The 19603-nt window shown below is 42.4% G+C and overlaps 1 protein-coding gene across 9 annotated transcripts in view; it reads left to right on the forward strand.

Moving 5' to 3' along the window:
- Positions 1-19603, forward strand: part of PCDH15 (protocadherin related 15) — a gene marked incomplete at its 3' end in the record, with an annotated part of 626608 nt that overhangs the window by 542172 nt on the left and 64833 nt on the right. For all 9 annotated transcript variants that reach the window (XM_079312511.1, XM_079312506.1, XM_079312514.1 and 6 more), the window contains 3 exons: positions 6641-6757; positions 13667-13807; positions 15630-15742. In XM_079312511.1, coding sequence (XP_079168637.1) covers positions 6641-6757; positions 13667-13807; positions 15630-15742 — 371 coding nt within the window. The remainder of the gene's footprint in view (positions 1-6640; positions 6758-13666; positions 13808-15629; positions 15743-19603) is intronic.

Here is a 19603-nt window from a genome sequence, read left to right on the forward strand (position 1 = left end):
AAGAAAATAAATCCAATTTAAGGTGAGTGTTTTCATAGTCAGTGACAAGCTGAGTTTTGCAACAGATCAGGGGATATAAACAAATATTTAAGTGCTAGGATGAAGGTGGTGCTTAGATTCTAGCCTGGAGTGAGAGCTAGGACAGGGGAATTTTGAGTGGCACTCGAGAGAATGGAGGAGGACTTGTGGAAAAAACAGATTTAGTATCTCAATGTGTTGGGCAGCTGTCTTTAGTGGGTTTTATGTCAGGTGGCAGATATTTTGAACATTGGTTACAAGAGGTGTCTGGATGGTTTATTTGAGCTTAAAGATGAAGTTCCCAGATATAAAATTCACAGGGATGTGGGGAGTAGGTAGAGAGTGAAGGCAGAACCCTGTGCTGTTCCTGTTTGAGATGGGAAGGATGCTCAGGACGCCTCAGATGGCTGATCCAAGAGTCAGAGCAGCTGGAGCAGGGTGCAGAGTCTTGAAACCAAGTGAGAACAAGAACAGGCCACCCTTTCCCTCCCACTCAGCATCCTCTGCTCCTGCTGCAGGAACTGGATGTGCTTCCGCTGAGCAGTTCCTGAGCTTTCCTTTATTTAGAGCCTGGGCTTTGAGTAATTACTTTAATACAGGGTTTGAGAGGCCAAACAGGAACTAAAACAAGTGCAGATGCCCCACAGTCCCCAACATAAGAACACAAAATTGAGCTAGAGGGAAACAGAGGCAGTGCTGTGGCCAAGCTCATGTCACCATCACAGATCCAGCCCCTCCAACCCTCAAAACTTTATTTGTGTTATTACTGAGGTCTGCAGCCCTCTGGGTCTCCCTCTTCTCTGCTCACATTTGTCATTTCTCCCAGCCCAGCTCTTCACTTCAAGCACTGTAATTTTTCCTGGGTAATGGAATTCTGTTTAGCAGCTATGGATTCCTGATGGTGTCGTCCATCATTTGTGAGATAGCCAGCAGAATGAGCACACCCAGAGCCCCCTGCTCCCTGTGGCTGCAGGAGGGGGATGCACACTGGGCTGTTCTTTGGACTCTGAGCCCTTGGCATGACAAGTTACAAATAGTTTGTATTAACCTGCCCTGAACTAGGTCAAGACACAGATTGCAGAGCAGGGCTTTCACTGCAGGAGGAATAACTTCATCTGTACCCTCATGTTGAGATGAAACAAGTTATTTGCCTCTGCTGCAGCCAAAGGCTCCTTGCATTGTAAGGATGTCCTAGGACTCCTTTGGCTGAGAAAGCCAAAGGTAGATCAATTAATCCATAGACTATTTAGTTGGAAATGACCTCTGAGATCACTGAGTGAAACCATTAACCCTGCACCACTAAACTGTGTCCCCAGATGCCACATCCACACATCTTCTGAGCACTTCCAGGAATTGTAACCCCACCTCTGCCCTGGGCAGCCCCTTCTAAAATCTGGCCACCCTTTGGGTGAAGAAATCTTTCCTGATACCCAAACTGAACCTCCCTTGGCACAGCTTGAAGTTGTTTCCTTCCGTCCTGTCGTTGTTCCCTGGGAGAAGAACCCAATCCCCACCTGACTCTCAGGGAGTCAGACAATGATAATTGTTGCATCCATTCAAATATTTCTAAGGAAGAGTAGTCTAATTAACCCTGATTTCTTCCTATCACCTCAAACAGAGCAAGATTTTTCTCTTTTCCTTGTTCTCAGATTCCTTTGGCTGCTTTCAAGAAGCCATGGGGTGTCTGGGAGGGCTGAGTTTGTTTTGCTTCCTGTTGTACTCACACACATCCCCTCACTATCCAGATGATTCCCAGTACTGGAAAAAGCAAAATCCTTGTGGTTCAAATGATTAGGATTTAGCATTTGGAAGCAACTGCTGTGGTAATAGGGTTTGTTAACAGAAACAGTTGCTCCTGAGTAATGGGTTCCTAAACACAAATAATGAGAATTTCTGTATCATGGGGCCTGTAAGGTCTCTGCGTGCTTTGTGCTGTGTCCTCCTATTCTTATTACCAGCATTATTTTTGTATTATTTTGCCTGTTTCTTGTTTGTAGAAGTGTTTTTCTCCTCTTTCTGGGCTGGGGATTGGTTTGCTTTGGAGTTTTTCTAGGACACAGTGTAGTGGAACAAAGCCATTGTCTTAGGTGAAGGATTCAAAGTGAGAGAGCAACAAGAATAACTAAAACCAGTGGATTCCAGTTCTAACAATGCCAAAAAAATGAGGATGAGGGGGCAGTGAGGTGATTGAGAACTGGCTGATCACAGGGGCCGTGATCAGTGGCACAGGGTGTGGTTGGTGGCAGTCACTGCGGTGTCCCCAGTACTCAATATTTGACCCAGGATTGTCTAAATTGTTTATCAATGACTGAGAACAACCCCAGGCAGCAGCACAGGCTGGGGGGGGTCTGCTGGAGGGGAAGGACCTGGGGGACAGCAGAGTGTCCTGGGGATCCTGGGGACACTGAGCTGTCCCTGAGCCAGCAGAGTGTCCTGGGGCCAAGGAGGCCAGTGGGATCCTGGTGGCAACAGGAAGAGCCACACAATGAACATCTTTTCCCATGTGAAGAACAGAGCAGCATCAGAAAACTTACAGGAAGATTTAAAAAAATCAGCTGGATGGTCTCCAAAATATTTCTAATTTCTGGTGACACTAATGGAATAAGTGGCCTAGGGCTGGGCTCCAGTGCTGGTAAACAGATTTCTTTCTTTCCTTCCATCTCAACTGATCAGTTCAATCATCTGCCAGTAATTTACTGCCTCGTGTATTCCATCATGAATATTATCCCTTAATTTATAGGATAAGCTACTTTAGGGCTTTCTGAGCACTAAATGGGAAAGAGATCCAGTTGTGCTATGTGAGCAGGGCCCTGTTCTGTGCAGCTTCAGAAAAAGCCCTGTATAATGCAGCTCTGCACCCACTCAGATAAAATTCAAGGGGCTGCTTTGGCCATATCAGCATCATCAGAAGGGTTTGAACTTGGTGCTACTAAGGTCTGTTCATTATGAGAGGCCAAGAGAATATGTGAAGATGGGAAGGGAACTGAAGTTCTTGATACTCCAGTATCTGGTGAAATCAGGTATTTCATGGAATCCCAGACTGTTTTGGGTGGGAAAGGACTTTAAAACACTTTTAATTCCACCCCCTGCCACACCTTCCACTGTCCCAGGTTGCTCCAGCCCCATCCAGCCTGGCCTTGGACACTTGCAGGGATCCAGGGGCATCCACAGCTGCTCTGGACACCCTGTGCCAGGACCTCGTGGCATGGGAGACATTTAAGGAAAGGCAGAGATAATCTTCCCATAATGGAATTAGGGTTGAATAACACTTTGATTTTCATGCAGAAAAATAAACTCCCCTCTGAGCAAATTTTTTTCTGAAGACAAAGCTCATATTTTCAGTTGTTTCCCCTCTGTCTGTGTCACTTCACATGCAAGGATATTGTTTCTGAAGAACTCTAAATTGTAGTTTTTTAGAGTATCATGTGTAAAATGCATATGGAATCCTTTGGCATCCCTGGGGAAGGACTAAAATGGGATCCTGGTCCCAGAGCATGTGATGTGGTCTAGGGGAGGCTCCTCTAGATTTTTCATGGCTATGAATGTTCTTAGGGCCATGACATCTTGTAGCCTTATGAAATTTCCATTCTGTTTTTTTAGCAATAAAATATCTTGGAGTTATGTTTTTGGAATCAGGTGTTGAGTGAGAACTTTCTGTGGTTAAAGGTTTCACCAGAGGAATAGGAATTTTCAAGTACAGTGATATCAAACCACTCCTTTGCTTTCCCTAGAAAGGGGTTTCACAATTCCAGGAAAGTTAAATGCTCCCCTGCAAGCTCCCAGACAGCAGGTAACTATTAAACACTTGGAGGAAGCATTCCCAGAGCCTCCAGATATTCAAAACAAAACAACAGCAGAAAACTGCAGATCCACAACTGGAGTTGTGGGAAGAATGGGAAGTTTGGGGGATTCCCATGCTGTGCTCTGAAGGAAAGCTCTTCACTCTTTCCCTTTGTGGGATTGGACATTCAAAATGAGTGGAAGAGGAGATGGCTCTAAAAATACTTTTTTTTTCCTATTTATTGCACTTGTCATACAAAGCAACAGATGCAAAGTGGCTGTAAAGGGCTGATATGCATTTATTAACTCAGACATGGGTTTCATAGCAAGGCAATATTGATTTCCACTTAGATAGAATTGAGTAGAAACCTTGGTAGGAGCAGAACCACAGAAAGAATCTACTGATTTTTGGGCACAAAGCAGGAAGCCTGAGGATGGAATACAGCCTGGAGCTGGAACAATTCCTTCCCAATATCCCATCTATCCCTGCCTCCTGGCACTGGGAAGACATTCTTCCTTGTCCTGTCCCTCCAGACCCTTGTAAATCATCTCTCTCCAAGGTTCTCACTCCAGCCATTGCTATCAAAGAGAATTTAATGTTGGACAGATGCAGAGATGGAGTTTTCAGGTTTTCAGCACAGAGAGACTTTGGACAACATGTATTTGGAGCAAGTCTTGTGCTTTGTTCTGAGCAGAGACCAAAGCCCCAGATGTGTTTTGCTTGCAAGCAGGAAATAATTGAATATTACATCTCATGGCTTCTTAAAACACCTCTAACCCTTGCACAGAAGTGGGTGCAGCACATGAGTGCAATCCCCAAGCACAGGTTCAGGAATGGGGCAGTAAACCCCTCCACAAAGTAGTTGTAAGAAGTCATGAAATCACCTTTTAAATCTGAGGTGTAACCCCACAAGTGGGGCCAAATTGCAGCATCTTCCCCAGTTCTCTCCTCCAGCCACATAAATCCTGTCTGCCATTAACTCAAATCCAGGTTCCTGTTAAAAATAAGACATGCTCCAAAATAAGAAATGGGAAATCTGGGGAATGGATTATCCATATTTCTCACTTTCACATACCTGGGCTGCCTGTTTTGACAGTAAGGTAATAACAGCCATGTATTTACAGAAAACTACAAACCAGCCTTTGTGTCACTGCTTATCTAGCTACACATTTATTCTATTTTTATACAGATTTATTTACAAAACAGAGTGAAAAGCAAAGTATAACACCCCCAAAGCTGTCTCCCTACCATAGATACTCTTTATCTACCACTTCTTGTTGTTTTTGTTCCTCCTTGCTCCCATGGGGCAGCACAAAAGCACTACAGGATCCTGACATCCCTCCCCTGCGCAAAGATAAGGATGAAGCACAAAGAAAGCACAATTTGGGAGAGAAGGTTTAATTTTAGTGTTCTTGAGAATCCACATTTGCACCTTGAAAAACAAAAGCCTATGAAGGGATTTCTTGATGCCAGCTTGTTAACTGAGCTGTCACCCTCAGCATGTGCCTGATCCCACTCCCCCACCACATTCCTTATTCTCTGAGCAGGACACAGCTCATTCCAAAGACTTACACAGGGCTTTTATCCAGGAAAAAGATTGGTGAGAAACAAACACTGCCCTGTCTGCAAGAAGTGTGGAAATGCTGAACAAAAATGTTGGGAAGTGAGACTGTCATCTGGGAATGCCAAAGAGGAGAAACAAAGCAGGAGGGGAGGAAGGCACTAAGGGGGAAATCAATATGTAATTTAAAACTCATTAAGCCAGTCACTTGCTGTAATGCACTGATACTAACCCAGGTGCCCCCCAAAGGTGGGGACAGGCCAAACAGCTAGAGCAGGAGAAAAATCCCTGCAGTGCAGCATTCCCAGCAGAAAATAGCCTTGGGAATGTCACTGTATGCAGGGACATTCATGGTTTTTTGGTTTATGGGGACACCAAGGGGCCTTTCATGCTTGTGCCTCACTGAGTTAAAAATGTAAATATTTAATACCTGGGTGATAAATCCCCTCTTCTTCCTCCTTCACTGCTCTGGGGAAAGCATTCCTTGGATTTCTGCCTCCAGAGTCCCACAGAATCATGGAATGGTTGGTGTTGGAAAGGACATTAAAGCTCATCTCCTGCCATGGGCAGTGACACCTTCCACTGGACCAAGTGACATGTCCCTTAATGACACACAACATTAGATGAGTGACAGACTGGTCACTGTTTGAATATGCCACAAACCAAAAGACTTTCTAGAGGAGAATTAACTTTAATTGGAAAAAGTGCTTTTGTAGACATCTTGTTTTGTGAAAGGAAAAATAAAAACCAGAGGTTATTTTTCATCTCCACGCAAAGAAAAGCAACTCTGGATGACTCTGCAAGATATTTAAGATATGTTTATATGTATATGCAAATATATAAATATATTTATGTATTCTTGCCTATCTGAGGCACAAGAATGTGTGCAAATCCCCTTTTGTCCTACAAAGGATATTTTATTTCCCCTTAATTTATTGGATATTAGAGGTAGCAAACACCATCAAGCCAGATTAGCTCATTTCTTTTGGAAAATGAGCCAAACCTGCTGCCACACAAGAAGGTGGTGTGACATTCTCTGCTCTGTTCTCTCGTGGAGCTGTGTTTTCCTGCAGAATTCCCTTCTACGGGCAGTCCCACGTCCATTTTTTGTGAATCTTAAGCACTTTCCCCCCTCATTTTGTGCAGGGGTAATAGAATTGGGAGAGCCTGGAAATGGCAATCACTACAGAGGGAGGGAGAGACTCAACAAAAACATTTGTGAATGCATCTGGAATTTTGTTGGAACCCCAGGACTGAGCTGTACATTCTGTTTTCTGCAGGATATGAATGATTACTCACCAGTGTTCAGCCAGAAGCTCTACAGGGGAATGGTTGCTCCTGATGCAGTCAAGGGCACTGTTATCACCACGGTCTCAGCTGAGGATCAGGATCCCCCGGTAAGGAAAAGCTGTTCATGTTCCACTCCCAGGAGGGAGGAAACTCAAACCCTCCAAAGTGCCCCCACTCTCTCACTGACTCAGACTTCACAGAGGAGTAACTCCTGCCTTTGTTTCATGTCAGCCTGGCTGTGTTGTTCAGGACAGAGGCTGCATTTCCAAGGCTGCCTCCTGGAGCTGGGAGATCAATGCTGCAGCTCTTGTCTGTCAGGGAGGCTTTAGGAAAGCTCTTTATCCAGCTTCAGAGAATGAGAGCAATAGGCAGGAAGGGGTGCTGTGCCTGTCTTTGGGGTAGTTCAAGAGCAAAGAAACCACAGTTGTGTGAAGTTGCCACTGTTTGATGTGCACTTCCCAGCTAAGCCATCCCAGATTGATGTGGGACTGCAGAGCTCACAGCTGCACATTCCACATTGAACCCAGGGTACTTGTTTGGGGGATAAAGTTTATTTTTGTCCCTGTTTTTTTCTGCTGCTGAAGCCCTGGGCACAAACCTCTGACTCATTGCCTGTTCTGAAGTTTGGTGTCAATTTCTGTCATCAGAGCCTGATGAACATCAGTGACCAGATGATCCTCTGAGGACTGGAAAAGCCAGAGCTGTTCTGCCAGCCAGGTTTAATTTTTAATTGCCAGTGTTTGGCATAAGAAGGATAATAATCCTCAGGGGGAAGAGTTCAGGGGAAATGTGCCATGCACATTAAAAGCTGATGAAGTGCTTGGACACAAATCAGGTACAGCTTAGCTAAATGTGGTGTGATTGGGGTTCAGGCAGCTTTTGTTTAACATTCAATAAGTGCTGTTGCCTTACAATGAGATATTTTGGGCTCTCTTTGCCCATTCTGATAAAAGCTCCATTTTATAATTGCTGTGTCTAAGTTTTGAAAACTAAGAGATCACTGAGGTGAAATTTATAATCCTTAGTCCTGTGCAATCAGCATTTCCAATGCAAAGTTATTTCATTTTTCATTTAACAGCCCCAAACCCTGCTGAACATTTTCCAACATTTTTGTCGCTATCACATGAACACCTGTTGATGTTTATGGAGATTTAAAAATGAAGTTACCCTTAAGCCTCTAATAAATGCAAGGGCCATAAAAGTCAGACAGCTATGGAGGAAAGCTTTTAAAGGAGGTTTTGAAAGCAGTTTTTTGTTTTAAAATAATGGCTGGTACTTTTGTCCCTCATCATTTTTATTTTAAAAGTAAAACTACCAGGCATAAATGGCTGTGTTTCTTTTTCTGCCTGAGCCAGCCTGTGCTACTGGAAAAATCTCTATTTATTTGAAGCTGTCTTTGACATTTAATGGTGTCACGAAGTACTTGCTATGAATTCACTGGAAATTTGGTTTAAAAGCACAGAACCTTTTCTCTGCTCAGCAAGGGGACCTTGCTCATAACTTGCCTTAAGGGATAGAATATTCTTAGTTATCACTACTATTTTACTTGTGTGGTTTGGGAGTTTTAAACCTGCTGGAATATTATTTGCAGGGTACTAATACATTTATTTTATCAGTTAAGGGAAATAAATATGTATATATTTAAAAAATAATTGTAGCTTTAAAATATGCCTGTTCATAAGAGCCCAACTAATTTGAAGTCTCCAAGCTTAACTTCTCCTGTTGTTATTTTGCAAGTAAGGTATGTAATTCCCATATCCAGAATAGAAGCCCAGCCAGATTTTTCCATCATCTGCAATAAAAGCTTTTCAGAGCTAATCAGCTCCTCAGAGACAACCATTGTTTTCAGCAAATCCCAACGTAGTCAAATTAATATGGATGCTGTGAGGATCCAGCTGGAAAGGCCCAGCATCTGTGTGGGATTTCTCTGCAGATAAGGCAAATCTGAATTTTTTCAGGAGCAGAAGAGCAGGTTTGGGGGAAGGAGAAGGAGGTGGGATTGGTGTCAGTGGAGATGGGCTCTCCATATTAACAAATAAATATTAATTTAGGTGAAACACAGGACAGTGAATGACACCATTGTTTTCTATGTGTTTCCTAAATTATTTAGGAATTTATAACATATAGAGGTAAGAGTGAGCTTTTACTATTAAATTAATCCAAGAGAACTTCATTTATTAGAGATGAAGATGAAAGCATCTCTTGATTTTTTTTAAAACATCCCCCCATCAAACCTTCACACACTGAGTAGTTTACAATTCTATGTACCTTCCATATAGGAATGTGTGTCCACATGAAAAAATCTGAGAGTGAAACTGTGTGATTTTCATAATTTAACTGGTGCCTAAAACCTTAGGCCATCAATAAAATGTACTGTTGATAAGAAGGTGGGTTTTGCTGCAAAAATTCCACCAGATTTCTGATTATTATGAAGAGTTGCTCTGTTCAAACAGAAATAATTTGTGCCAGTGTCAAGCACTTCCTCAAAGTTATTTTGTAATGTCTTTATTTCAACCTGTGGATTTCAAAGTGGTCAAAAACCTCTTTGCCTGAAGGCATCAGAGACCAGAGACCTCTCACAGTTATTCTTCAGGCCCTTGGTGAAATGTCAATTAAAACATGAACCCAGAGCTTTTCTCTAAAGGCCACAGAAAGATTTGCAGGGCTATTTTGAGTAAATGTCACTTTAAATTCTTACTAGTTGCTCTTTTTTCTTTTAGTTTTAATTGCCTTTTTATTTGCAGTGACTGAGTTTTAGTAGCTACTTTTGCACGTATTATAAAGTTGAAACACCCTTCTGGTCATTGAAATCTGGGGGATTTTGCCTGAAAATTTTGTTTTCATGAAATCTGGTAAATCAACATTTTGTTCTGTTTGGAACAATCTACAGTGGAGTTTTTTACATTTTTATAGTAACATTTTATATAAGTGCACAAATAATTTTTCCAGTTACTTGGTGCATCTTCAGGTTGCTCACCCTGCCTTTCCCAGAGGAGCTCCTACCTAATTCCAGGTATAAGCAAGAAATATTAAGCAAAAAGCAACAAAACCAGGCCAGAGGGAATGATGGGGGGAAAGTAGAGTGATGTCTGCCAAGGAAAAGCTTGGAAACAGCTTCAATTCTTTCTAAATAACTGGTAAAACTTATAAGAATAAAAATCCTTCATTTTAAGCACACTGCAACTGGAATTATTCAGGCAGCTGAGCACTTTTTCCATTTGAACAATCCTTTTATTTATGAGTTCTCCCTCACACATCAGCTTGAGCTTCCTTTCCAGAGGTGGTGTCCAGCTGCATCTTAAGGAATTTTCAGTCCATTGGGGTTTTTTAGTCCCTTGGAGTGGGTAAGTTTAGGCTGTTGGATACTGTGACCTGAAAAACTGGTGATTCCTGTGCAGGGAAGCTCTGCCTCCATCTGAATGTGTTCAGATTTAGGTTCTGTTAGATATTTCCCCTTTTCAGGGGAAGATTCCAAAGCCTGGACAAAAGCAGTACCTGGCTCAGCCTCCTGCTCTTCTGGATGTGGCTGGCACAGTCCTCAGTCTCACAGCAGCACATACTGCCAGTCATCTCTTTTTTGGGCATTTAGATCATCCCTTGTAGCTGAAGAAATCATCAGCCTGGATTAGTGTTGGATAAATCCTTTGGAGACAAGGGGAGTTTTCTTCCTGGTGAACATTTTATGCTTCACTGAAGTGGCCTGGTAATGAGAGATGAAAAAGTGGTTCTGAGTGGTGTCAAAGCTCTTAATCCTCCAAAAATGTGGGCAGGAGAGCACTAGGAGCTGTTTGATAAATGCTCAGTTTATTTATCAGAGGTGATTCCCAGGACTGACATAAAAAGAAGTGTTTGTTTTTCCTGTATATCCCCTTTTTTATAACAGTTATCTCTGTAAAAGCTGGGATATTTTGGCCATGGGCAATTCCCCTCCATATCCTGCTTTTTCTTTTTTTTTTTTAATTAGAAATGTTAATAGAAACAGATGCAGAACACTCATTTTAACGAGTAGCCAGCTTCCAGAGCTCCAGAACATCCCATTTAATGCTTTATCTGTTCTCTTAACACCTCCTGAGGCTTTCCTTCAGTGGATTCCTTTTGTCAAGTTGGGAGTAATTGTCCTTATTGTCTTCCATGCACTCACAAAAATAAGAGGCTATTGGATATTTAATTAAAGAATTCACTGCATTTTAATTGGAGGTAAAACCATTTTCAGGTGGGCCAGACCTTGATCTTTTAGCTCTTCCTGTGGAATGTCAGTGGCTGCTGGAGATTACAATATGGAACACATGCTGCAAATTTGAGGAGCTCTTCAAGTAATTTTACCTCGAGGCTTTAAAAGTTGATAGGAGGATTTTTTGTGTGTTCAGCTTGTGAGAGTTAAAAATTCAGAATTTCCAGCTTTAGCAATTCATATTTCAGGCCCTCTTGTTGAGTTACCTACTAAGGAGTGAAAACCTTCAAATTTTAGGCTTTATGTGAATGAAATTAGGGTGAATTTACACGAGTGCACTGTTCACATCCCTAAGCTAGTGTAAGACCCACCAAACTCATGCAGCTGCTCTGGACTGTGCCAAATTCCAGGGCTGCTTTGAGTAAGTTACAAAAACCTGTAAATTTGGGGGGTTTAGCACCACTTCCTAATTTTTTTCATTGAACTAGCTTTACAAAACTTTCCTGATTGAACACTGGAATTTCTCTCTAAGGTTTCCCTGGAGTCTTCTCTTCTAAATGTCTCCTTCTGTCTTCCTAGTAGAGATGCTCCAGCCTTCCTCTCCTGGAGAGTGGAATTAACAATTCCTGGCTTCCTCTTGAGTTGCTTGCAGAAACACACATGAAAATCCCCAGTAATAATGGTGATTCCCTTTTCCCCATTTTCCCTGGCTTTATTCCATTACAGTTTTCTTGCTAGGAGTTATCTGGACAGTGTGCATCATGCCAGGCTCCTTTTCCACGGGCAGCCTCACCAATACTGGGGACATTTGTAGCTGTCACCTGTGTCAGAAATAAATGGCATTTCCCCCAAGCAAATGGAATCTTATGGAATCATGCAGCCATGGAAGAAATGATTGGAACTGGATGAGCTTTATTTAAGTTTCATGTTAGTCCTGAATCTCAGGGAAGCTTTGCTTGGAGAGAATGAATGTGCTGCTTGCCAAGCACAATCCTTGCTCTGTGGTTTATTTGGGATTATTATCAGCTGGATTCAAGTTTTGCTGCAGACATAATAATGCATCTAAATTAATTTAGAACAGAGGCAAAAGATGATTAATATTTCAGATAATTAAAACTCGCTTCTAAATAGATTTCCCTGGGAAATCTCTCTGGAGATTTTTCTAATTTCATCAGTGCCAAAATACCATAAATAAAAAATAAATCCTGGTTTTGTTATTTTTCTGAAGTGACAGGAGCAAAGTGTACTTAATAATCACATCAGGAGCAACAATAACCTGATGAGATTTTTGTTTATTTAATCACAAATTACCTGGTGTGAGGAGCTTTAATGATGATGAGGATTCTTAGTCTTCCAGGCAAGTTTAAGGCCATTACTCCAGGCCCAAATAGGTTGGATTTCAGCAGGTAATTTGCTCTTAATTATAACATTGAGGAAAAATGACTGAAGAAGGGAATGCCAGGGGGAAAGTTGATAATGAACTCTGCTATGCCATGATCCCAGAAATTTCTCACTTTTTCCAGGATTTGCCCTCTTTAGCACGTGTGAAGTGCTTTTAACTATCAACACATTTATTAATTTGCTAACCACTCAAACATGCCTGGCAGACCCAGCTGGGATGATTAAAGCTGCTGATGGCCTCATAAACTCTGCTCAGGCTGGAATTCCTTGGAGAACTTCAAGAGGCAACACTCAAATTACTTCTGTTGGATCAGCAAAACATTGATAGCACTTAGTGAGCTCAAACCACTTTTGTAGCCATTTCCATTGCTGTTTACAAAAGGAAATGTTCTGTTCCCATGTAGTTCAAGGCTGGCATGGGACATGCAATATATTCCCAATCCTAACAAAGCACATTATTGAATACAGGTGAAAATCAGCAATCCACCATTAATGATGTTCTGGCTGTTTAAACACAGCATAAAGGTCAAAGCCTGATCTGAGCTTGAGACTCAGAGGCTTTCAGAAAATTAAATCATGCTGTTGCTAGGACAGAAGTGTTTCTCTGAATCTACTCCCAAATATATTTAGTAAATAATTTAGTTGGAATTTTGTAAAATGTCCCAAATCTCTGCATATCCAGACTTGCATATCCATATCCTTGTCACCAAAGCAGGGTCTGAACCATGGGAAGGTTTCTTTCTAGGGCTGCTTAAAATACATCTGCAAAACAGCAGCTTCTTTAACCACTCACAAGTTTCTTAAACTTATATGAGTTTTATAGCAAGTGAAAATATTTTTGAAAGGTATTTTATCCAGCTTTAAGCCATGCTCATCTTCAGTTTCAGTTTCTATAAAATATTTGTGGGTTTGAGTAGTTGGGGGTTCTGTTGTATTTTGACTATAGGAGTGGTGGAAAGGGTAATGCAATATAGTTCTTTGTGTAATGGAGAAGCAAAAGAGCTTTATGTAAAGAAACACTACACATATATAGGGGAGTATGTGCAAAACAGAAAGGACTTATTGGTTTAAGAAGGTAACACTTCTTTGAAAACATGTTTTTTGCAAAACATCACGTAGTACACATTGTTAGTAAGTGTTTAATCATTGTTAGAATTTCTTGTCTTCAAGCAGCTAAGAAACCTAAGGCTTCAAAGCTGCCTTTTCCCTAGTTCCTAGCAGTATCCAGCAACAGGGATTGAGCCCTTTTCTTTCCAAACCTCTGGTGACTTTTCTTCCTGGACCTCTCATGTGTCATGGAAAGTACTTTGGGGGGATTGAATGGGTTGCTCAGGTTTGAGGACAGCAAACAGCAAGTTCTGCTTGTCATGACCTTACCAGTGCTGCATCTTAATCCTTCAGGAGGTGTGTAAAAGCCCAAAATTTGCCTCTTCTTGTATTCCAGGGCACCCCAGCAAGTCAGGTGCACTACAAGGTGGATGTTGTCCAGTTTCCCTACAGTGCCAGCATCTTTGATGTAGAGGAAAATTCTGGACGTGTCGTCACCAGAGTGAACCTCAATGAAGAGCCCAGCACAGTGTTCAAGGTATGAATTCATCTGCAGTGCCAGGAAATGTCCCCTGAATTTGCTGGGATTCATTTTGCCATCATGGTTCTCCTTTGTTTTTTTCTATTGCATAGTAAGATCCCAGAATTCCTGTTTTAAATTGCCATTATGTTGTCACTGTTCCTAAAGGATCTGGAGTCAATTAATGTGGTTTAAGGTATGATTTTAACCTAAATCAGTAGAACATCTGCTCTTTAGGATCCATGAAGGAAAGTAATAGTGAAAAAGTGAAAATAGAAGTGGGTCAGTAAGGAAAAAACTTACATCCATAATAGCTTGAGTTTGATGTAATATCCCTATTTGGAAACTTCCTTATAGTCATTAAGGTGTGTTTTTCTTCCTTCAGTTATTTATTTCTTAAATGATGGTTAAAGAGAGGTTTGTTTGCACACTTTCCATTATAAGGAATAAAGCTGTCCACTGTTTTCCACTCTTGAGTGTCCCATCAAGGGCTACTTGAGCTGGAGCAGGCCCTGGTTTAGCACAGTGCTAATTTAAGTCCTTTTAAATTTCTAATTATTATAATAAAACCCAAGGGGGAAGAGGATTTTTTTTTCTTGGTTAACATCACCAGAGTGGAATTTTTCTATTGCTGCACTTGTTGTTTTTACTTCTTAGTACATACTTTTGTGGGGCTTTTTTCCAAAACTGGGATCTATCCCACACAACCTCATATTGGGGCAGGGAATTACTTTTCAGAAAATGTGGGTTCTTAGGAAAAAAGCACAGAGATGACTCCAGAAATCAGTGATAGTAACACATGGAGTATTTACTTAAGACTTCCAGGCTTGTGTCTGCTGCTGAGTCCTCTGGGAATTTTTTCACTCACTCTTTAACATCCAGCTAATTTCTGCAATTATATCTTGCACTGGTGACTTTCTTGATATAGTAGCTGGGAAAAAAAGGGTTATTGTGGAATAGCTTGGACTGGCAGAAATTAGTTGAAAATGCTCTGCTAGAATGAAGTGCAGATTTGCCTCATGTAAAGACCTCCAGAAATAAGGAAAAATTTAGGGAGAAAACTGGAAAATTGCCCATTATTCCTTCTTCAGTGGGCTGGAGTTACATCCTTTTGCAAGCAGATTTCATGTAAAAGCTAAAAACAAATAAACCTGCTTGTGCCAGCACAAAATCACAGATCAAATCAACAAATAGACAGGAAAAAAGATTTTTTTAAATCAAAATATTTATACCAGGCTTCAGTTAAAAGAAGGTAATTTGGTCTTTTCCATGTTTGGGCTTAGAGCATCTCCTTTCTGCAGTGCATTTTTTGGAGTGGGGTGGGAAGTAATGTTAATTTTTTTGTTTTAGCATGAGCCCTTTCTTCTAGATGTTAATGTCAGCAACAGATGATTCTCACCCAGGGCTTTTCCTGTTTGTTTTATTGGGAACGATAGAATCCCAGAATCACTGAGGTTGGAAAAGCCCTCCAGGGTGATGGAGTCCAATCTGTGACCAATCCCCACCAGAGCACTGAGTGCCACATCCAGCAGCTTCTTGGACACCTCCAGGGGTGGGGACTCCAGATCTGCCTGAGCAGCCCATTCCAATGTTTAACAACCCTTTCCAGGAAGAAATTCCTCCAGTTTACCATGTTTCTGTAAATTTTCCAGCAGAGGTTCAATCTGAGGATGGCTGTCACCTTTTCCCTCTGTGTTTTGTTCTTACACCACATGTGACTTCCAGCAAAAGGAAAATCACATCTGATTTTTTAGACCCTGCAAATACCAGAATTGCTGGAAGTCAGGATGAAGAATGTTCTTTTGTGTAGTCAGAGCCTGATTTTCTGTGTTGTTTGTAGCTGGTGGTGATTGCCTTTGATGATGGGGACCCAGTGAAGTTCAACACCACCACAGTGGAAATTACAGTGCTGCAGCCCTCAGTCATCCCACGCTTCACACAGGACGAATACAGGTAAAGGACTTCATTCTTTCACCCTAAAACTGCTGGTTTTAAAGTCAAAATAAAGTCCTGCTTGAAGGCTAGTCTGAAAGAGAGCTACAAAAATACTCTGTTGTGGTGGAATTTTTCTCTCTGAGCAGGTTGTCACCAGTTGGAAAGATCTGGGCTGACAGTGATAGTGAGGGAAGGTTTGCTTGAAATTCTCCCCTCAGAAGTTGAAAATATCAGTGATTTGGATAAACAAATTCCATGCCTTGGAATTGGGACTGGGATCACCAGGGCTCTAGGTTAAGTTTCCTGGAGAGTATTTTGACCCTCTACACCATTTGTGGGAGGCATGAGAGAACTCAGGACTCAACCTCTTCAATGTTAAAGATGCAGGTGATGGTTGTTATCACCACAGAGACATAATTTCATAAATGTACCCTCTGACAATTCAATATCATAGACCTCAGTGTCTTAGTTGATCAAAAGCAAACCAAAAAATGGGGCACAGGCTGATTAGTTTGTTAGATTTTCTAACAGAGAATGTGTTCATGAATTTGACATTTGTACAATAATAGGAAGTGATAAGAATCAGGGAAAGCAGCTTCAAGATATCAAGAAGTTCCAATGTGTTCTCTCTTTGCCACTGTAGGGACATAATCAGCAGCAGAATGTAGTGGGGTTTGTAGAGATATTTCCAAATCCAAGGATTGCAGGGAATCAGAAAGCAGAAATTGAACAGAAATTGTCTTCAGTAAGCCCTAAAAGATGGGCTTGTTCAACTATTTAAAGGAGTTTAGACAAAAAATCATTATCTGCACTCTGTTTGTCCTCATGATTGGACTGTTAGCATATTTCTCACTTAAAGAAGTGAAAAGTATCAAAAACATGCCTCTCTTCTCCTAATTTTGTATTTAATGTGAAACAAATGTGAAATCTGAAGGACCAGTGCAATTTCCATTTAATAATACTCCTTTGCGGAAGGATTTTTCTCGAGAGAGAAATTGTTCCTGCTGCTCCCTACAGTTTCTTAGTTATCTCCAGAGGTGTGCAGTGTTTGCTGCATTGCTTTGGGTAATGTAGCAAATAAAAACATGTCCATTTGGGACTGAAATTTCAGATCAGGGCAGGCAGGGGTCTGTTGGGGCAAACTTGCTGTGGAGCAAGTCCAGAGAGGCCCAGAAATTGCTGAGGGGACTGGAGCATCTTCCCTCTGGAGCCAGGCTGGGAGAGCTGGGGATGCTCAGCCTGGAGAAGGGAAGGTTGTGTGGGGACATCACAGCTCCTTCCAGGGTCTGAAGGGATACAGGGAGCTGGAGAGGGACCCTGCTGCAGGAACTGGAGTGACAGGACACAGGGAATAGATTCAGAGTGTCAAAGGACAGGGATAGATGGGATATTTGGGATACCTTGGCACAGGGTACCCAGAGCAGCTGTGGCTGTCCCTGGATCCCTGGCAGTGTCCAAGGCCACTGGATGGGGCTTGAAGCAGCCTGGGATAGTGGAAGGTGTCCCTGCCTATGGCAGGGAGTGGGAATGGATGGGCTTTAAGGTCCCTTCCAACACAAACCACTCAGGGACTGTGGGATTCCTGAGCCTGCCTTGAACTCCAGTTTTATCCCAGCAGCTGGGAATGTTATTTCACTACAGTGAAGAACTCTTGCAGTAAAAAGTGACTCATAGCCCATAATATCTTTTGATGATAACCCAGGTCATCTCTGTGTCCCTGTGAATTCTTTGGAATATCTGGACAGCCTGGTTTCCCTTTCCAAAGCACAGCTCCATTCCTGGGAAATTCTTTGCAGAGTGTTAAAAAGCTCTTAAAAATCTCTTGGGGACAGCAAAGGCAGTTATTTAATTTCTTCAGTGTTAAAAATGAAATTAAAACAACCCCAGAAGTTTCTGATTCAGCTTGGAGACTGAAGATATTTGGGAGCAGGACTAGTGTTGATTCCCGAGGTTTTCAGGGATTGTCACACTCTGCAAGCTGTGCTTTGTGTTTAGTTTGTTGACAGTGATGCAAGCTGGAACTGGCAGATGTCACAGGACCTCATTTTCCAGTGACACAGGATATTTTTAGGGTGAAAGGCAGCACAGAGCAATGCTGCCCCTTGCAAAATGAAAAAAATGCTGGATGTGGGTGCTTGAATTTCTGATGGATTGAGAATTAGTAGCTTTAGAGTGGATTAGTATTGATCTTTGCTTGTCTAATTATCATAATCTGGATGATTCCAGCACTGTTCTCAAGCTGGTTTACAAACTTCCTTCCTGTGTATTTAGGGAAAGGTCACAGTTGAACAGTTTTACAGAGTAAAGCTGCAGCCTGGGCTACAAAATCAAAAATAAATTAAAAAGAGAAAGAGAGAGAGCAGATGGCATGAGCAGAAAGGGAGATGAAAGTGCCACTCTGCCTTGAGATGAGCTGCAGCTCTGCCAGAGGAACACCAGCTCTCCTCACACCCAGGGAGACTTTGACTGATCTTTATCCATGTCTTGGAGCTACTTCCAGAGTAGGCACCAGTCAAGTGGATGAAGGCAGATTGGTGTTTATTCACTGGCTCACCCTCTGCATTGTTGCATCATTTGGGGCAAATTAATTGGTCTCTTTTCTCTCCACCTTCTTTGTTTAGATTGTAAACTATTCTGGAGACTTCTAAACACTGCTATGTTCTTCGTATCAAACAGCATAGGGCACCTGAGGGCTTTGAGATCCAGAAAATACAGAATGGAGCAGTTGATTTGCAATAACTGGGGGATAAAATACAGATCCTTCCTAATGACTGTGAGAGAGACCCTCAAAAGTCCACCAGAGGGGATCTTCTACATCTGTGGTTCTTCTGGAAGGGACTGGCAAGAGGAGGCCAGCAGGGATTTGGGATGTTTCTCACCCCAGCATTCACTCCTTAGAATCAGAGCCCTGCTCCAGGGAACAGGGACAGGACAAGGGGAAACGGCCTCAAGCTGTGCCAGGGGAAGCTCAGCTTGGACATTGGGAGGAATTTCTGCATGGAAAGGGTGCTCAGACCTTGGCAGGGGCTGCCCAGGGAGGTGATGGAGTCACCATCCTTGGAAGAGCTCAGAACAGGTGTGGATGTGGCACCTGGGGATTGGTTAGTGGGGAACAGGGCACTGCTGGGTTCTGATGGCCTTTGAGGGCTTTTCCACCCCAATGATCTGTGGTCAGCCCTGTATGGTCCCAGGGCTGCATTAGCAGGGTGGCTCCTTGTCTGTCCTTGCCATGGAGAGAGCTGATGGCAGCAGTGCCTGTCTAAGTGTTTTCCAAGCCAGGCATTGTTCCACAAAAACACAGTGTGGAGAAAATAGGCAGAAATCCCAAAGAATCAAAGTGCTGGAAAGGTGTGGACATTTAATTGGAGGTGGCTGGGCCAGCTGGGAGCCCAACTGACCTTTGCTGCCAGGGAGGGACATGGCTGCTGCTGCTTTTGTCACCTCATCTCCCTCAGGGTGTTGGTGTCAGTCAGATTCCACTGGTTTTCTACAGAACTGATGGAAGACATGGACACTTCCAGTGTCTCCAGCCCACTGACAGCCTGGAGGGCCTGGAGAGTGGGTTGGTGGGGACAGGGAGACTTTCTACATCCCTGCCCCAAAGAGGACGAGACAATTCACAGAATTTATTAAAGTTTTTGATGCTGGCTCTGATCTCATCCTGCTTTGTGCCAGCAAAATAGTCTCTGGGCAAAGAACCATGGAATTCCAGAGTGGTTTGGGTTGGGAGGGACCTTAAAGTTCCCTACACCTTCCACTACCCAGGTTTTCCAAGCCCTGTCCAGCATCCCTTGGATACTTCCAGCCACAGCTCTGCTGAACAACCAAAAAAAGGTTAAAACCAAATAAATCAATTTTTTGAGAAAATCAAATCTGCCA

Source organism: Erithacus rubecula (assembly GCF_903797595.1).
Source record: "Erithacus rubecula genome assembly, chromosome: 9".
NCBI classification, from domain to species: domain Eukaryota; kingdom Metazoa; phylum Chordata; class Aves; order Passeriformes; family Muscicapidae; genus Erithacus; species Erithacus rubecula.